The following is a 20678-nucleotide window of genomic DNA, read 5'->3' as shown; positions in this document are numbered from 1 at the left end:
ATGACTCTTGAGAGTCCCTTGGACTGTAAGGAGATCCAACCAGTCCATTCTAAAGGACATCAGTCCTGGGTGTCCATTGGAAGGACTGATGCTAAAGCTGAAACTCCAGTACTTTGGCCACCCCATGTGAAGAGTTGATTCACTGGAAAAGACCCTGATGCTGGGAGGGATTGGGGGCAGGAGGAGAAGGGGACGACAGAGGATGAGATGGCTGGATGGCATCACTGACTCGATGGATGTGAGTCTGAGTGAACTCTGGGAGTTGGTGATGGACAGGAAGGCCTGGCGTGCTGTGATTCATGGGGTCACAAAGAGTCAGACCCGACTGAGCGACTGAAATGAACTGAACTGAACTGATAGAGGCATTATCCACTGTCCATGATCCCATTGCTCCTGAATCTGGCTTGGGAACACTAAAAGCATCCTATTTATACACATCTCTGTCCCCTCTCAGCCTCCTTCCTACTACCCATATCTATTAAGGAGAAAACCCAATTCTCCAGAATCAAACTAACATTTTTGAAAATTTCTAAATGAGAAGCTAACACAGACCTCAAATGCAGCTGTCAGAACTGCTACCTGAGCCCACCAGAAGCTGGGGGGTTTTCCCACCGAGGAATAAGCCCACCTGCTGGCCAGGAGCCGCTCGGTGTGCACTGGCCCTTGGCAGGACCCTGCTCCCAGATGCCCAGCCGCAGACTGTCACTTGTCCATCTGCTGGAGGCCACACTCCCCTAACAACTGCTCAAATCTGTGGGATCCATGAACACGAAATAAACAAGAGTGAAAGGCAAAGATACTGCTACTCTTTCTTTGGCCAGCTTTTTAATGAGAGCTTAAATAACAGTCTATTAGGGGCAGGGAGTTACAAAAAAACAGAATGTCTGCTTTTAAAAATGTACCTTGAGCAATTGGAAATAATCACTGACTAAGCTGAAAAAATTTTCCCTGCTAAATTTAATAAGCAAGGTGAAAGATTTCAGGTTATAAGGAGAAAGGAAACAGAACGCTGAATCCATCATTAGACTGTGGATCTGAATACTTGTGATTATGGTTAATGCTTGACCATTCAAATCTCTTTAAACACACATACATATTCCAGATAAAGTCTGATAAGAGCTCGAATTCTGAAAAGACAGCAATGAGAAATAAAGTTCAAAATGGCCACATTTCTCACAAATACATCTAATAAAAGTCATACTACTGAACGGAAAGGATAAATGAACAAAGAAGTACTTTCATCTAGAGAAGTTTCAACTTATGAGTAAATACCTTAAAAAAAAATACAGGACCAAGCTGTATATGCCTTCATCCATCCTGCGCGCACTCATCTGCCCTCCGAAGAGCTAACCAGGGACAAACCATACACTGATTAATATGAGATTCAGTGCTTCACGTGAACAAACACCTCAGCCAGTAGTTTCTTGTGCCATCTTGCTCACTGGCAACTAGTTTTGATAAAGGGATTTGCGGATGTGACAGGGAATACATGGAATCTTGTATGAGAAAAAACTGGAAGGGAGCGATATGAAGTCCCACTAACGTGATACAAGAGGAAGCTGAAGATGGATTTGGGTTTCTCGGTATTCAGAAAGCCCCTAGAAAACCGAGGCAGTCAGACTCACAACCATCTGAGCCCCACAAACCCAGCTGCACAGCCCCAAAACTACATTTTTCTTTGGCCTAATTTTGTGCATGTCTGAATTTCTTTGGTAATTTTTAGCAGTCAGGTTTAGTCATCAAAAATGCCAACTTACCAAAACCTAGAGAGAAAACATCGCATACTGAATAATCTCAGAGACCAGAGGTGTGTTGAACTCTAAATACCAGGAGTATCTATTGGTTTCCATCTGCTGAGGCATAGGAAAACTGTGCAATTTTTTAAGACTTTCTTTTACAAAGTAACCTAACAGGTGCTCCACCTGCAGGATTAAAAGGATATGAATGAGATCTTCATCATGACTGTGGATTGCCATGTGCAGCTGATCTTCTAAGTACAATAGCTTCTTGCCTATGGTTTCACATTTTTCTCCAAGTTCCGCTGAAAAGATGTAAGAATCCTGGCCAGGGAAAAAGAAAAATATATCATTAGTAAACTACAGGTATTTTCAGGGCTATGAACACATCTGTGATTTATCCAAGGGTCCACAAAGGGAAGACTCCCCAACACAGCTCTGCTACCTTCTGCATCCCATTGGAATCATGCCAGAAACTTTGTCTTCCCTGGAGGTCATTCTTGAGAATGGCAATTTCAGGTTATTGCTGAATGATAAGCTGTATCTACATGACTCCACAGTTTATCTCCTGCATCTGGTCATTTCTAAGACTTATACCCAGTATACCAACTCCTAAAGTGGATTTATCAAAGGGGAAGCCTGGGTCTTTGAACTGCATTCATGGGCAAACTCACACTGGAATAGGAATGCTAACCAAAGAGATGCTGACCTGTAAGAACAGAGAGATGTTCCTTCAGGGGCACAGGGCTCTAATAGGGCACTGAACATGTATCTGTACACTAGTCACAGTCCCTGAAAGCTACAATATTAAGGAGACTTTTTAATGATTTTTAAAAACTTTTATTTATTTTTTAATTGAAGGATAATTGTTTTATAGAATTTTGTGTTTTCTGTCAGACTTCAACATGAATCAGCCACAGGTACACCCATGCCCCCTCCTTCCTGAACCTCCCTCTCATCTCCCTCCCCATCCCACCCCAGCCCCTGTTTGGGTTTCCTGAGCCATACAGCAAATTCACGTTGGCTATCTATTTTACATATGGTAATGTAAGGTTTTCCAGTGGTCATGTATGGATGTGAGAGTTGGACTATAAAGAAAGCTGAGTGCCGAAGAATTGACGCTTTTGAACTGTGGTGTTGGAGAAGACTCTTGAGAGTCCCTTGGACTGCAAGGAGATACAACCAGTCCATCCTAAAGGAAATCAGTCCTGAATGTTCATTGGAAGGACTGATGCTGAAGCTGAAACTCCAATACTCTGGCCACCTGATACCAAGAGCTGACTCATTGGAAAAGACCCTGATGCTGGGAAAGATTGAGGGCAGGAGGAGAAGGGGATGACAGAGGATGAGATGGTTGGTTGGCATCACCGACTCAGTGGACATGAGTTTGGGTGAACTCTGGGAGTTGGTGATGGACAGGGAGGCCTGGCGTGCTGTGGTTCATGGGGTCGCAAAGAGTTGGATATGACTGAGCGACTGAACTGAACTGAACTAAGTTTCCATGTTACTCTTTCCATGCATCTCACCCTCTCCTCCCCTCTCCCCATGTCCATAAGTCTATTCTCTATGTCTGTTTCTCCACTGCTGCCCTGCAAATAAATTCTTCAGTACCATTTTTCTAGATTCTGTATGTATGCATGAGTGGGACTTCCCTGGTGGCTCAGACGGTAAAGCGTCTGTCTACAATGCAGGAGACCTGGGTTCGAGCCCTGGGTTGGAAAGATCCCCTGGAGAAGGAAATGGCAATCCACTCCAGGACTACTGCCTGGAAAATCCCATGGACAGAGGAGCCTGGTAGGCTACAGTCCATGGGGTCACAAAGAGTCGGACACGACTGAGCGACTTGACTCACTCACATGATGTTTATCTTTCTCTTTCTGACTTGCTTCAGTCTGCATAATAGGTTCTAGGTTCATCCACCTCATTAGAACTGATTCAGATGCATTCCCTTTTACGGCTGAGTAATATCCCACTGTGTGTATGCACCACAGCTTCTTTATCCATTCATCTGTCGATGGACATCGAGGTTGCTTCCATGATCCAGCTATAATAGTGCTGGGATGAACAATGGGATGCATGTGTCTTTCTCAATTTTGGTTTCCTCAGGGTATATCCCTAGGAGTGGGGTTGCTGGGTCATATGGTGGTTTTACTCCTCGTTTTTTAAGGCATCTCCATACCTTCTTCCATAGTGGCTGTATCAATTTACATTGCCACCAACAGTGCAAGAGCACTCCCAAGGAGACTTTAAATGCCAGGAGACCTGTATTATATGTACGGTTGCTATCACCACCAGTGCAAGGACTCTTTTCCCTCTCTCACACCAGGGCGTAAGCCCCATAAAAGAAGGGACAAGCCATGCCAGGCCCCATAAGAGCTCGGACGATTATGGCTTGCTCGCTGCTAGGTTCAGAGCTCCTGGCACATGGTAGGCACATGGCAGGCACATGGCATTCATTGTTTCCATGAATGAATAGCCAAGTCTGGGACCTCCCGCCTTCTGAAATGTTTCCCCTTCACACTTGTATATAATACATGAACCAGAAGAGCCCTCTTTATGTCACTTTTCTGTACAAAACCACCATGTGGAGAGTAATAATGAAGGTTACTTAAAAAATGAAAAACAGAGCTGCTGTATGAACCAGCCATCATACTCCTGAATGTATATCCAAAGAAAACCATAATTCAAAAAGATGCATGCACCCCAGTGTTCATAGCAGCACTATTCACAATATCCAAGACATGGGAGCAACCTAAATGTACATCAACAGATGAATGGATAAAGAGGAAGTGGTCCATATATACACAATGGAATATTACTCAGCCATAGAAAGGACAAAATAATGCCATCTGCTGTATGACTGGACCTAGAATCTTTACTATACTAAGTAAGTCAGACAGAGAAAGACAAATGTCATATGATGTTGTTTATATGTGGAATCTAAGAAAATGATACAAATGAGCTTATCATAAAACAGAATCAGACTCACAGACATAGAAAAAAGACTTATGGTTACCAAAGGGGAAAGGGGGAGGAGGGATAAATTAGGAGATTGGGATTAACGTATATATACTACTATACATAAAAATGGATAAACAAGGACCTACTGTGTAGCATAGGGAACTATATTCAATATCTTGTAATAACCTGCATCATATAAAAACAATGTACATTTCAAGCTACACAGTGTTATATGTCAATTATATCTCAATAAAATATAATAAGTAAATAAATAAGCAGCAAAAAGAGAGCTCAGAATTTAAAAGTAACCAAAAGTAAAGCTAATATTTTTCCAACTAATGGTGAAAGTCCTAGAAGGTATATAAAAATAATTTTGCCTAGGGAAAAGAATTGAGATATCTATTCAGATTAAATTGCAGTTACTAAAAAAGCTATAATTAATGGCTAGAAAAGAAACAACAAAATGCCCAGGTGTGACAATATTTAAAAAGTCCTTAGAGTTCACAAGTTGTATAATAGTATAATTGGAGTCCAAAAATAACCATTTAATCAAGATATGTAATTTAACATTCACTATATCAACTCCAGAATTCCCTAAAGTTGATATCCCAAATGGTCAACTACATTAGAAGAAAACAGTGCAGATGAAGTACCCATAACTACCGTAAATACTGAAGACATCTAATATATTATAAATTAATATATGTGCAGAAAACTTAGTGACAACATACAATTTTGCAGACAAATGGACACGATTATACAAGAAAGCATGTGAAGCATGAGTGAAGGTTTGTTCCTAACTGAGCATAGAAGTGATGAGGAGAAAACAGTAAATATGTAAAAATCACATATGCATCTATATTTTACTGCTCTAAAAGTGGTAACATTGTCATTCAAAGACGTAGAATTACGGAGTAGACAAATTACATGGAAGCTGAGACAACGGGCAGTGAGTAATGGCACAGTCATGCCTGAACTAAATGAGACACCAAGAGAAAGAACATCTGGAGAAAAGTGATTGACAGCAGTGAAACTGCAAGCCATACGCGACGGAGAAAAATACAGTGTGAGTGGGGAAATATATACGATGGAGATTACGCTCTAAAGAGGCACAAAAGCATAGAATCAGAACATGAAGCTAAGGAATTTAAAACACTCTTTGATGGAATCAAATGATTCAATTTTCATCTTAGGGCTAAAACAAATAGAAATCAAAGCTAAATTAAGCCCATTTAAAATATGGCTTTACATATTCCCCCAAATACATAATTCCTGCCCGTTTTTATTTTTAAATTATGTGCAGATTGATAGTGATTGTGTGAATTTGGAAAAGTGATTTAAGACCATATAGAAAAACGTTGGGCTTTCCTGATAATGCTAGTGGTAAAGAACCTGCCTGCCAATGCAGGAGATGCAGGTTCGATCTCCAGGTCAGGAAGATCCCCTGGAGAAGAAAATGACAACCCACTCCAGTATTCTTGTCTGGAAAATTCCATGGACAGAGGAGGCTGGCAGGCTACAGTCCATGGGGTTGCAACAGAGTCAGACACAGCTTAGCGACTCAACAACAACGGCAAAACTTTAAATTATTTATAGTCTATGATTCAAAAGCCCCTTTATTGGAATTCATCAAAAAGAAAATTTATATATTTAAGTTTTTTACAAATTTCTTAAGCATTTTAATTAATATAGAAAATCTCTACCATATGTGTTAAATAAAAATTTATTATTATTTTAGTAATACAAAAGTAATTGCATTAAGAGTACAAGAAAGAGGAAATAACATGTGTCCAACAATAAAGGGAGCGGTTAAAATAAGTCCTGGTATATTCAATTTGTACTTAGCCATTAAAATCATTTTAATATAAGAATATTTAATAATGAGGAAATACTCAAATATTAACAATTATTTGGAGGGCCAGCATTATAGTACATTTTTATTTTCTTCTCAATGTTTTGTTGTATTTTCCACATCTCTGAAAAGAAAAAAGTCACTAAGAACATTAATTCAGGCCATAATGAAAAAGTACGGAAGACAGACAACTGAATATTTTTTAAAAAATGATTTTAAAGCTTAAAAAACACAAGAAATAGAAAACAGACATATGGTTACTAAAGGGGAAAGGCAGGGGATAAATTAGGAGTATGCAGTTAACAGATACAAACTACTCCAGATAAAATAGATAACCGACAAGGACCAACTGTATAGTATAGGGAACTATTTTTAATACCTTGTAATGACCTATAATGGAAAATGTAACAACTGAATCATTTTTCTATACATCTGAAACACAACTTGTAAATCAATTATACTTTAATAATTGAAAAAAAAAAGATTAAAAGGCATAAAGAGGCACAGGGAAACGAACTCAGTGAGATCAAGGTTCTCTGATCAGTAACAGAAGAGCTGACTGGCATTCTCTCATGGGACTGCCTCTTCAAGTTACAGAATCTCCACCACACTCCTGCACAAATCACTACTGACAGATTCTGATCCTGTACTGAAAGGACACTAAATGTGACCTGGGCGTTAGTTGAATGGTTTATGGCTTTACCATAATGCTCTCATATGGAAGCATGGGAATGGAATTAGTTTAAGACCTAAACTGAGAAGGGACAGCTAATGAAAGGGAAGATTTACATATTTTATCAATCTGATAAAAAATTCTCCATCATTCAAAGAAATTCCATCTGTCCACAGACGGCCAGATGGACCCAGAGTCATGCGCATCAGTCAGACAAAGCTGTGGACGTCCTGCCTAGGGACCACAGCCTGGAGGGGCCGGGTACAACCTCCTTGCTGTTCCCCTGCTGAGCCTAGGCAGGGCGGAATGTGTGGGTGGCCACAGCAGTATGGCCTTCCAGAACCTTACCTGTGCTGCCAGGAGACAGACTATTATTAATACTTCTCCTCCTTGAACCTGGCTGGTCCTTTAAGGATCCTCTGGAGCTGACATGCCTGACTTCCAGGTCAATATCCTAAGAGGTGCTATGTCTTCTCAGATCACTTGCCCTGGAACCCAGGGTCCATGTCGTGAGGAAGCCCAAGTCACTTGGATTGGCCAGGTGTAGGTGTCAGGCTGAATGCCCCAGCAAAAGGCCCAGTCAATAGCCAGGTACGAGCGGGACTGAGCCTTCAGACAACTTAAGGACCTGCCTTCAAGTGATTCATTAAACACCCAGACGATGTGGGGCAAAGACAGTCCTCCTCACAGGTCCATGCATATATGAAGTTTTTTTTAATCACTAAGCTGAGCGTTATGTGTTAAGGATCATAGTAGCTAAAACATGGGTATATACCACATGGGAGCCTGCATGAATGGACAGGACCCTTGCACAACATTAGCAGGAGGTATCCCCTTCTGGTCCCCAGACCAATCAGATCTTGAAGTGCACTAAAGTGCTAACACCCAGACTTGTCTCAGGGTTGGGAGCACCTAGCTGTGCTGGGAACTGGAGCCATGAGCCTGAGAAGAATAAGGAAAAGATCTCAATGAGTGGTCACTGCTGTTGGCCACTGGTCCCCAGATCCCCGAATTCTGGTCAAATATGCAGGTGCATAGTCTGAATAGCATTATTTGCTCAGGATGTAACCAATGGGAGCTAGTTTCCCTCTAGCTTTGGGGAAAATGACTCTTTAGTGGATATGGTACAGCAAGATGCTTCCTCGAGAGGCAGAAGTGTACTAGATGAATGGATTCCTGTCTCTAGATCTCACAGCCCCCTTGGGGACACACTCACTTCCTAGGATGAAGAACAAAATCGCCATCCTACGTAAATCCCCAAGGATTACCTCCTCCTAGGAACATAAGTGTGTGTGTGCTCCACTGGCCCAGGGTGGCACGGTGTTGGCGGGAGGCATCAGGCCTGTTACCACTATATCTCTCTTGCTTTGAGAACACTTTTCTCAAGTACGTCCTTTTTAAGTCATTGGTTTTTAGGCTCACTATACAGAGGTCCCCTGGCAGGAGAGCAGGGGGCTTCACTGTCAACTTTACCCTAGTCTCTAATTTTACCCATAGTATTTGCCTAACCTGTGATGGAATAGGGAGGGATACCAAAAGGGATTTGGGTAGGGTTGATCTAGGGCAGGACTGAGAGGTCTACAAAGTGATAAAAGAAAGAAATCAGAGAAGCAAACAGCACCAGAAGCTGTCTCTTGTCTTCCTTGCTGCTGCTGCTGCTGCTAAGTCGCTTCAGTCGTGTCTGACTCTGTGTGACCCCATAGACGGCAGCCCACCAGGCTCCCCCGTCCCTGGGATCCTCCAGGCAAGAATACTGGAGTGGGTTGCCATTTCCTTCTCCGATGCATGAAAGTAAAAAGTGAAAGTGAAGTTGCTCAGTCGTGTCTGACTCTTAGCGACCCCATGGACTGCAGCCCACCAGGCTCCTCCATCCATGGGATTTTCCAGGCAAGAGTACTGGAGTGGCGTGCCATCGCCTTCTCCGCTTCCTTACTGTGGCTGATTCACATTCATGTATGGCAGAAACCAACATAATATTATATAGCGATTATCATAATAATCAATTAAAAAAATCAAATAAAAAGGTAAAGGAAATAGGAGCCATAGAAGGGCTTTTGTTTGCTTGTTAGTCTTAACAGAAAGGGAACATTTTTTCAAAGCAGTTTGTCTTTCAACAGCTCTTTGGCAATGCTGGCATCTCTCTTTAAGCCAAAACAAGTGCATTCTTTAAGCAGTGCACTGCTCCTGAGGCCCCAGCTTGGGATGTACCTGCAAGAAAGTGGAGTCCCTCATTTTCACTCTTGCCTGTTTCCCAGGATATCACATGCAAGCGTGCACAAAGGGCCACCACAGTCAGGGCTGCTAAGAATGTCACAGGTGCCTCCCCAAGCATCTTCATGCCTAAGCAGAGAGAACTGGAGCTGGTAGGCTTAGGAACTTAAGTCTCATCTAATTCAGTTCCTCCTTATACACACATCAGAAGCATCTCTAAGAGTCTTGCGACTTGCTGAAGGTCACACAAAGAGAAAGTGGTGGGTTGGGGTCCAAGACAGAGGTCTTCCCACATCTAGCCAGCTCCTTCCTCTGGATCTGGACTTAACCACGATGCAAGGAGGTGGGGTGAGGGACACAGAAAGGGATTTGTGCAGGGCTGACCCATGGCAGGATTGAGGGGGCTACAAGGGATGACAGAAAGAATCAGAGAAGCAAACAGCACCAGAAGCTGTCTCTTCTCTTCCTTCCTCCCTCAAAGCTTGGCAAAGTCTGTTCTATTTCCCAGAGAGATCAGACTCACCCAAAGAGGTACCCCCTCCATGACTTGCATACACATCACCTAGATGTTGGTGATGATGGCAACCAGGACAATCTGGGATGCAGTGGTGAGCGAGGGACCTTTGGTCTCCAAGGCCATGAAACCCAAGGCTGGAGGCCGAGGACAGCAGGTGAGTCACACGGGAAGGATGGCCAGTTTTCCTTTCTGAATAAGAACATGTATCTGCGTGTTCAGTTGCTCAGTCATGTCTGATTCTTTGTGACCCCATGGACTGTAGCTGGCCAGGCTCCCCTCTCCATAGAATTTTCCAGGCATGAATACTGGAGTGGGTTTCCATTTCCTACTCCAAGGGATTTGCTGACCTAGGGATGGAACCCACATTCTTTACCACTACCCCTCTGGGATTTGAGAGCCTTAACTGCCCGTCTTTCCCATCTACTTGCCAGATTCCCAGTGAACATTTTCTGAACCACATTCAATAGTTCTTCATGCACTGGGCTCCTCTCAGTGTGAAATTGGTAACATTTGCTCCCACTTAGTTATTAAATTAAAAGTGGCCCCCAAAATGTTACATGACTATATGACTGATACTTGAAAATTAAAATATCCCCTACTACAAAATCATTGGTATTCCTGGCTGAAATGGAGCTCTGTAGTATTTGCAATTCTGAACAGATAAAGTACAGGTTGTTTGGCATTTCAAAGTGGCTTTGAAAACTCTCTAGTAATTTGTCCCATCAGGCAGTCTTTTCAGCCATTCAAATTATTATTTTTTTCTTTCTACACATTTATTCCATCATTTAGCCCTAGGAGTACCTATTTTCACCACAGGCCGGAATGAAAAAAGCTATAGCAGGAATAGGGCCTCTTACTGAGCTTTTCCCTTCTCTGCCTGGCGGATGCCCTCTCTCCTCTTAGAAGCCCTGCAGACCCCACTTCCTCCAGGCATGCTCCTGAATCGCTGAATCTCTTACCACTCAACTCCAGGCTAGGGTGTTCCTCCCGTACCATGGACAGAACTTCTCTCACATGTATGCACCTGCCTATCTCTCCAACTAGATGGGGGTAGAATGGGGTCCTGCCATCCCTGGAATTCCAATGCAACTTGCCTAGCTCTCAAAAGATGCTCAGGACACATTTGTTGAAGCAAGGAATGGAGACTTCTTTTTTGGCAGGTCTTGAGGAAGCCATGCAGTTTCTCAGCCTGCCGTGGCCAAGGCCGCCTCTCGCCACCAAGTGTGTGAGATGTCTCTAGACTCAGTCCCTCCCCTGGATGCAGCCAAGAGCAGCTCGCCTGGGATGATCTCCTGCCTCTAGGGCAGCGAGCGGGTCTTGTGTGTCTGTCCCCGCCCTTCCACACACTCTTGCCTTTTATCAGCCTCAAGAAGAGCCCTAAATCTTCCCTCCTGTCCTTCCACACATGTCTGATTCGGTAGCCCTAACTTGGTCAGGCAATATTTCAAAGAGAATTTGTGTAACTCACCTCATGATCAAAACCCGTACACTTGAGTGTTCAGGCAGAAATTTCCAGCTGTGTTGAATTAGGGCTGATGTCAAATTTCTGTCCTACTCACTAAACTGGGGAAGCATGATTTAAAACAGAAGAAAGGATTTCCTTTGTTGGGCAGGATTTTCTCATTAAAATGACTTTCTAAAAACATTTATCTAGAAAGGTTTATACTTGGATCCAAAAACGCATTCAGTTGCTAGCCTGAGCAGATGCCTGCACCCCACACACTGCTGAAAACCACACTCACAGACTCCACGGTCAGGCTCTCCAAGGACTTTATTACTTAGTGATTTTCCCATAAAGAAGACTATGTCCTGGCCTATGAAATTTGGAAGATATAAATGTTTAAAGTTTTAAAACTGGAGCTCATATTGAAAGGGAAGAGGGGGACTTCCCTGGAGGTCTAGTGGTTAAGACTTTGCCTTCCAATGCAGCGGGTGCAGGTTCGACCCCTTTTTGGGAAGCTAAGATCCCACGCGCCTCATAGCCAAAAGCCAAAACATAAAACAGAAACAATATTGTAACAAATTCAATAAAGACTTTCAAAATGGTCTTCATAAAAAGTACTAAAAAAAAGGGTAAGGATTAAATTATATTATAAGAATAATTGCTTTGATAAGAACAAGTATCTGGTAACATCTCATCTGGCTACATCTAAAGTGATGAGAGAATCATATGTATCACACACACACACACACACACACACACACACACAGTATTTCCTGAATAAAAATGTATTTGGGATAGAAACTGTTTAGGTTACATTGTTAGTTAGGTAAGTACTGCTGTAGCTGCCAACTTTCCTTATGCAAGACTGCCAGACCTAATATGCTTTCAGAAATGTTATCCATTAGTGGCGACCTGCTGCAGACTTGAGCAGACCGGCTCTACCTTAGGTTAAGTCACTGGATAAAGAACATTGAAATAGCTGATGTTTTAAAACGCTGACAAAAGTGGTTCTAAAGGGCAAGGCAGTATGATGTCTGAAATGATAACAAGTAGCAGGACAAGAGAAACCTGATAACTGAGGTAAGAAGCCTTGCTGTGATTTAAAAATTAAGCTGAGGAAATCAACAAGTACCCTTCAGGACCATATCCCATGTGAGAAATACATTATGCTGGGTGATGTGCTTAAGGAACTCATCACTATGAATGAATGGACAAAGAAGACGTGAGCACATATATATATTCCATTACATATGTAACGGGGCACTACTCAGCCATGAAAAAGAATGACGTAATGCCATTTGCAGAAACATGGATCGACCTAGAGATTATCATACCGAGTGAAGTAAGCCAAAGACAAATACCTTATGACATCACTTATATCTGGAATCTAAAAGAAGGTGCCAATGAACTTCTGTACAAAACAGACTCACAGACATAGAGAACAGACTTACGGTTACAAAAGGGGAAAGAGAAAGGAATAAATGAGGCATTTCGGATTAACAGGGCTTCCCTTGTGCGGGTAAAGAATCCGCCTGCAATGCGGGAGACCTGGGTTCAATCCCTGAGTTGGGAAGATCCCCTGGAGAAGGGAAAGGCTACCCACTCTAGTATTCTGGCCTGGAGAATCCCATGGACTGTATAGATCATGGGGTCGCAAACAGTCAGACACGACTGAGCAACCTTTACTTTCACTTTGGGATTAACATATATACACTACTATATATAAGATGTACAATAAGGACCTAATGTATAGCACAGGGAACCATATTCAATATCTTGTAATGATTTATAATGGAAAAGAATCTGAAAAAACATATGTATCTAATGGAATCGCTTTTTAAAACTGGCCTATAATTGTTTTACAATGTTATGTTAGTTTCTGCTGTATAAAACATGAATTATACATATGTATGCGTATATCCCCTCCCTCTTGAGCCTCCTTCCCATGCACCGCAACCCACCCCTTTAGTTCATCACAGAGAGCGGACCTGAGCCCCCTGTGTTATTCAGCATCTTCCCACTGGCCATCTGTCTTACACACAGTAGTGTTACCTATTGACTGAAACACTTTAAATCAGCTATACTTCAATTTAGAAAAAAAGAAAAAATTAGCCATCAATATTTCCCATAGTTCGTGGCCAGGACCTGTGCTAACAGGGAAGGCCTCTGACTTGGACAGCCCCCTCTCTGCCCTACCAGCCTACTCAGATCCCTACTTTCCTTGGCACGTAGTAAGGCAACAGCAATAGAGGCCTACCCATAAAAATATCTAATTCCTGCGGTGAAAGTCACAGGCTACATCACAAAGAAAGGACAGGTGACAGAGTACCTGCATTTATGGACTGCTGAGCCACAGCAGTACTTATGTTTCAGAATCAATTGAAAATCCTGCCCTGCACACATGCATCCTTACAAACCAAGATGGATCTTGAGCCTCATGATGTTTGTTCCGTTCTTAAGTTTCATCCCCTCTCCTATAGCTTGAGGTAAACCAGATGTGATTACCACCATCCATGAGCTTAGCTGATGCATTAAAGCATTTCCTTAGTTCAGTATTAAAATCACAGCCTTAAATATGTTCCTTTGGGCTGTTTTCCAAAATACAAGCTTGGCAAATACATTCCAGAAATGCTATATGGTTTTCCTTTTTCTATTGTTCACGTAAAGAATATTTACCTCGAACTGCTGTCCAATACCACAAAGGATATCTTTCACAATCTATTTGAAATCGATTTTGTAAGTATTCTTTTTTAAAATTTTTTTTTTAGTTTTTTATTTTTTAAATTTTAATATCTTTAATTCTTACATGCATTCCCAAACATGAACCCCCCTCCCACCTCCCTCCCCATAACATCTCTCTGGATCATCCCCATGCACCAGCCCCAAGCATGCTGCATCCTGCGTCAGACATAGACTGGTGATTCAATTCTTACATGATAGTATACATGTTAGAATGTCATTCTCCCAAATCATCCCACCCTCTCCCTCTCCCTCTGAGTCCAAAGGTCCGTTATACACATCTGTGTCTCTTTCCCTGTCTTGCATACAGGGTTGTCATTGCCATCTTCCTAAATTCCATATATATGTGTTAGTATACTGTATTGGTGTTTTTCTTTCTGGCTTACTTCACTCTGTATAATCGGCTCCAGTTTCATCCATCTCATCAGAACTGATTCAAATGAATTCTTTTTTACGGCTGAGTAATACTCCATTGTGTATATGTACCACAGCTTTCTTATCCATTCATCTGCTGATGGACATCTAGGTTGTTTCCATGTCCTGGCTATTATAAACAGTGCTGCGATGAACATTGGGGTACATGTGTCTCTTTCAATTCTGGTTTCCTCGGTGTGTATGCCCAGCAGTGGGATTGCTGGGTCATAAGGTAGTTCTATTTGCAAGTTTTTAAGGAATCTCCACACTGTTCTCCATAGTGGCTGTACTAGTTTGCATTCCCACCAACAGTGTAGGAGGGTTCCCTTTTCTCCACACCCTCTCCAGCATTTATTGCTTGCAGATTTTTGGATTGCAGCCATTCTGACTGGTGTGAAGTGGTACCTCATTGTGGTTTTGATTTGCATTTCTCTAATAATGAGTGATGTTGAGCATCTTTTCATGTGTTTGTTAGCCATCCGTATGTCTTCTTTGGAGAAATGTCTATTTAGTTCTTTGGCCCATTTTTTGATTGGGTCATTTATTTTTCTGGAATTGAGCTGCATAAGTTGCTTGTATATTTTTGAGATTAGTTGTTTGTCAGTTGCTTCATTTGCTATTATTTTCTCCCATTCAGAAGGCTGTCTTTTCACCTTGCTTATATTTTCCTTTGTTGTGCAGAAGCTTTTAATTTTAATTAGATCCCATTTGTTTATTTTTGCTTTTATTTCCAGAATTCAGAGAGGTGGATCATAGAGGATCCTGCTGTGATTTATGTCTGAGAGTGTTTTGCCTATGTTCTCCTCTAGGAGTTTTATAGTTTCTGATCTTACATTTAGATCTTTAATCCATTTTGAGTTTATTTTTGTGTGCGGTGTTAGAAAGTGATCTAGTTTCATTCTTTTACAAGTGGTTGACCAGTTTTCCCAGCACCACTTGTTAAAGAGATTGTCTTTACTCCATTGTATATTCTTGCCTCCTTTGTCAAAGATAAGGTGTCCATATGTGTGCGGATTTATCTCTGGGCTTTCTATTTTGTTCCATTGATCTATATGTCTGTCTTTGTGCCAGTACCATACTGTCTTGATGACTGTGGCTTTGTAGTAGAGCCTGAAGTCAGGCAAGTTGATTCCTCCAGTTCCATTCTTCTTTCTCAAGATTGCTTTGGCTATTCGAGGTTTTTTGTATTTCCATACAAATCTTGAAATTATTTGTTCTAGTTCTGTGAAAAATGTGGCTGGTAGCTTGATAGGGATTGCATTGAATTTGTAAATTGCTTTGGGTAGTATACTCATTTTTACTATATTGATTTTTCCAATCCATGAACATGGTATATTTCTCCATCTATTAGTGTCCTCTTTGATTTCTTTCATCAGTGTTTTATAGTTTTCTATATATAGGTCTTTAGTTTCTTTAGGTAGATATATTCCTAAGTATTTTATTCTTTTCGTTGCAATGGTGAATGGAATTGTTTTCGTGTTTTCACATAAATGCTGAGTTCTGCAGTCATTAGGTAATGCCAACAAGCAGAGAGGCTCGTGGTATGTCACTAACGGTACATCATTACTACTCCATAAGACACATGTATTCACCCAAATATACAGACTATATGGTTACACCTTGAGCAAGTGGGTATTTCTTTTAAAAGCATCCAGATATTGTTGGTGGTAAGGAAAGCATCTGAAATATTTAGATGTCTGTCTTTAGGTCAGAACAACGGAGAAGGCAATGGCACCCCACTCCAGGACCCTTGCCTGGAAAATCCCATGGATGGAGGAGCCTGGTGGGCTGCAGTCCATGGGGTCACTAAGAGTCGGACACGACTGAGTGACTTCACTTTCACTTTTCACTTTCATGCATTGGAGAAGGAAATGGAAACCCACTCCAGTATTCTTGCCTGGAGAATCCCAGGGACGGGGGAGCCTGGTGGGCTGCCGTCTATGGGGTCGCACAGAGTCAGACACGAATGAAGCAACTTAGCAGCAGCAGCAGCAGGTCAGAATGAGCTGAATCGTCAATTAATTGTCTTCAAGTATCTGCACACTGAGTCGGGGGAATATCCCCTGGAGAAGGAAATGGCAACCCACTCCAGTATTCTTGCCTGGAGAATCCCATGGACAGAGGAGCCTGGTGGGCTATAGTCCATGGGGTCACAAAAGAGTCAGACACGACTTAGCAACCAAAGCAATGAAATGACAAATCTGCATGCTTATTTCAAAGAAGACACTAAGAAATGAGTTCCAAATAGAACCATTAATAGAACAAAAGATATGGCTGAAAGAAGAAGTGGCCTGGTAGTTCATGTATGCTCATTGGCCTGTGGTTTCTAGCTCACATGAAAGGCAAGCTTTAGAAAGCCCTATTTCCTACTCTGGTCTGCTTCCTTTGACACACCAATGTTGCATAAGGCAAACTGTACTGGAACCTTTGGAGGAAAAATCTATTTGTAAATGAGATTGATAGCATCAGCGAATACCTAAACAATCTGGTTAACACAAGACTTCAGATTCTGGTGATGGCAGCATAACCTCTAAGGTCCTTCTGCGTGAGAAAATGAAGACAGAACACCTGTGGGGGGATTGCCTTTCAGGGGATGTGTCCTGCGTGTGTGTGCGTGTACGTGCGTGCTTGGTCATGTCCAGCCCTTTGGGACCCCATGGACTGTAACCTTCCAGGCTCCGCTGCCCATGGGATTTCCCAGGTAAGAATACTGGAGTGGGTTACCATTTCCTTCTCCAGGGAATCTTCCCAACCGGGGAATCAAGCCTGTGTCTCCTGCATTGGCAGGTGGGTTCTTTGCCAACTGCATCACCTGGGAAGCCCTGCCAGCCGCCTGTCGCTAAGAAGTACTGAAATACAAGGAGCTCAGACTCAAATGCCAGCTTCCATTTGTGTTCATCTTAGATTAAAATTGTTTTGAATTTCTAAATGTTTTTCTGTGGGTTATGCAACTATGACATGACTAGAATCACTGCTTTGAACAGAGCATTAGTACACTTTGCAGAGATGTAAAAGCCTGGATTCAAAATCTCTCAGTTTCTCAAAGGAAACTGTGTACAAGCGTACCCGTCCTCACCACCCAGCCTGTGACTGGCCTCTCTCAACCCCTCAAGTGTTCATCAGTCAGTGACAAGGAATTTCCAAGGTGAAGGAGGCTCCGAAGGCCCCGAGGTAGTTTTCCTCAGAAGCACAGAACTATTTTTAATTAGTAGAAGAGGCGCCACAGTTAGGCCCTGGAGCGAAGAGAGTGGTTCCGTAATTTTCCAAAAGCAGGGAGAGCAGGCAGATCAGAGGCATCCACTTCCTCTCCTTGGGCAGGAGGCTGGCAGGCAAATAACATCAATTAACTGAGAGAAGCGGCAGGAACCGGTTAAATGGTGGCCTAGAAGCCCCCTCCTCCCACCTGACAGGTGTCTGGGGCTCGGCGCCCTCCCCTGAAGCCAGGGGCCAAGGCCAGGGCCAGGGTGGTGCCGGTCAGCCTGCCAACTTCCCATCCTACTGACGGAGTTTCTTCTAAACCTTTCGGTGCCAGCCGTACTTAAAATTCTAATGACATAATTTAAATAAATACTATGTGAAGCAATGAAATATTAGTGGGAAAGAAGAGGAGTTCCTGTCTCCCATCTAAACCATGTTGCAAATCTTGGGAAAACTCAATAATATTTAAGCAGGGAGGGACTGAGGACTGTTTTGTAAGTGTTCTAGAAATTTCCAAGCCTCTTTAAAGAAACACTAACTGGAAATTTGTTGATGATGCATTATTGGTGAGGTTTCTGCAAGAAGAGCCATGGGAAAACCCAGTCAGGAAAACCTGTACAAACGTGTGCCAAGCCTTGGTCTTATAAGTAGTAAAAATTAGTAGATAAACTTAAAAATTTCAATGCACATATATCATTTTTTACAATTCTCTGGCTCTTAAATCAATCAATCAATTACCAATCCTCATGGCAACCTAATTGCTTCTACTGCTCTCCTCTTGGAGGTAAGGAGGTTGGGTTTGCAACGCAAAATACTAAATTGCCAAGTTTTCTGCTTTCTCCTCAAAGGCCTTAGACAGAAAGAGAAAAAGCAGCTAACGATTAAGTAAGCATTCTACCCTGGGGGTTGTCTCACAAATTTCAAGTGAGAGGAGCTACCAAGAGCATGTCCATTAACAAGTGAACGGATAAAGAAGTTGTACATATATACAATGGACTGTTACATAAAAAAGAACGCATTTGAGTCTGTTCTAAGTGAGGTGGATGCTAGAGCCGGTTATACAAAGTAAGTCAAAAGAGAAAGACAACTATTGTACATTAATGCATATATATGGGATGTAGAAAGATGGTACTGCTGAAGCTATTTGCAGGGCAGGAATAGAGACACTGACATAGAGAACACACTTGACCCAGTGGAGGCAGGAGAGGCTGGGGCGAGTGGAGAGAGAGGCACTGAGACATCTGCATCACCATGTGTAAAGCAGAGCCAGTGGGAAGTTGCTGCATAACACAGGGAGCTCAACCAGCTGCTCTGGGACAGCGTGGAGGGGTGAGATGGGGTGCGGGGTGGGAGGGAGGTTCAAAGACGAGGAGACATATGTAACGTATGGCTGATTCATGGCGATGTATGGCAGAAACCATACAATGCTTTACAACATTGTAAAGCAATTATTCTCCAATTAAAAATACAAATACAAAAAAAGAGGACATGTAGTTCAGGCCCTGCTCTGTTTACCTTGCTTCACTGGTGAGGCTGCTGCCCTACTGAGAGCTCAGGGGAGCCAGGAAGTGATGGGAAAGACAGAGAAGCAAAGCTGCATCTGCCAGGACTGGAGAATAAGCCCTTCAACCACCACAGATGTTCCTAGAATTATAAATCAGTTTAAGATGGTGAGGACACTCTTCACCACATAATGGTTTCTTCAGCTTTCCTTTCATGTGAAATGGAATAAAATGACATTGGGAGACATTGGCAATCATTTTTGGAGACCTATACGATAACGAAAGGGCTTCCCTGGTGGGTTAGATGGTGAAGAATCCACTGCAATGCAAGAGACCTGCTGGGTTCCATCTGTGGGTTGGGAAGATCCCCTGGAGGAGCGCATGGCAACCCACTCCAGTTTTCTTGCCTGAGAAATCCCATGGACAGAGGAGCCTGGCAGGCTACAGTCCATGGTGTCACAAAGAGTCGGCTACAACTTGGAGACTAAACCACAACCACAACAATAATAACGAAAACTGTAAGCCAACTAGATTTCAATCACAAAACAGAAACTAACAGCATAAAGTTACCCTGTATCTTACTGCTAATGCCCTTTACTGCAGACATCTTAACACCCTGGCTACTCAAATCCTGTGCTCAAAGCTGCTGGGCCTTTTTTAGCCTCTTTGAGCCTGTTTGAGCAGCTCCTGGCTGGGAAAGGAAGCAGCTGGAGGCAAAAGGCAGGGAGAGTGATGCTGTCCAGGGGAACTCGCAGGAGGGAAGCCCACTTTGTAGTAAAAACAGAAAGCACCCCAGCAGGACAGGCTGCAGACAGGAAAGAGAATTACGCAGGTATAATGGCCAGAACAGCAAGTACAAAAGAGCAACTTCAGAGTGGAGGAAGCTGGCTCACTGATTTCCCCAGCTTCTGTCTGGCCCCCATGCAATTTCTGTAATGTCTATAAAGCAGGGCCAACAGCAGCTGATTGTTTCCAGAGGCTGAGGCAACACTTGCAGGAGAGCTGTCACGAAGCTGAAAAAGAAGAGGGCTCTTACCATCGAGGAAGCGCAAGTGAAAATTGGCCCTTCGCCCTGTGGCGAGCTTCCTAGGTAACAAAGCCCAGAGCAAATTACTGTGCCTTAATGGGCCCAGTTGTAAAATGGGGGAAATGGTGCCGAGAAGCCCGGTGGGACCCTAAACACAGCAAAATCTCTAATTAATGACAAAGTACTTGTGAGAACCGGTGCAACCGAAATGCACGTACCCACGTGGGGCAGATAAGCACAGGGAAGGCTTTGAAAATCCATCTCCCTGAGGACCTCCAGAAGAAGTCAGCAATTTTTCATGGAAGATTTAGGTTAGAAAGTAATTGACTGCCTTCAGGGCACCAGGTTTCAAGAGAGAAGCCAGGGGTGGCCAGACCCAGCAGGGAGTTCCACAGCAAAAGCAA

At 42.8% G+C, this 20678-nt stretch overlaps 1 protein-coding gene across 2 annotated transcripts in view; it reads right to left on the bottom strand.

Moving 5' to 3' along the window:
* DISC1 (DISC1 scaffold protein) overlaps positions 1 to 20678 on the bottom strand; it is a 434500-nt gene that overhangs the window by 11775 nt on the left and 402047 nt on the right. Inside the window, exon 12 of one of the 2 annotated variants that reach the window (XM_012104955.5) lies at positions 1943 to 2060. In XM_012104955.5, coding sequence (XP_011960345.4) covers positions 1943 to 2060 — 118 coding nt within the window. Of the gene's footprint in view, positions 1 to 1010; positions 2061 to 20678 lie in introns of those variants that run through there. The other variant, XM_060406817.1, reaches the window with a different exon arrangement.

This window comes from Ovis aries, chromosome 25 (assembly GCF_016772045.2).
Source record: "Ovis aries strain OAR_USU_Benz2616 breed Rambouillet chromosome 25, ARS-UI_Ramb_v3.0, whole genome shotgun sequence".
NCBI classification, from domain to species: Eukaryota; Metazoa; Chordata; class Mammalia; order Artiodactyla; family Bovidae; genus Ovis; species Ovis aries.
This window is presented reverse-complemented; position numbering and strand designations above follow the sequence as displayed.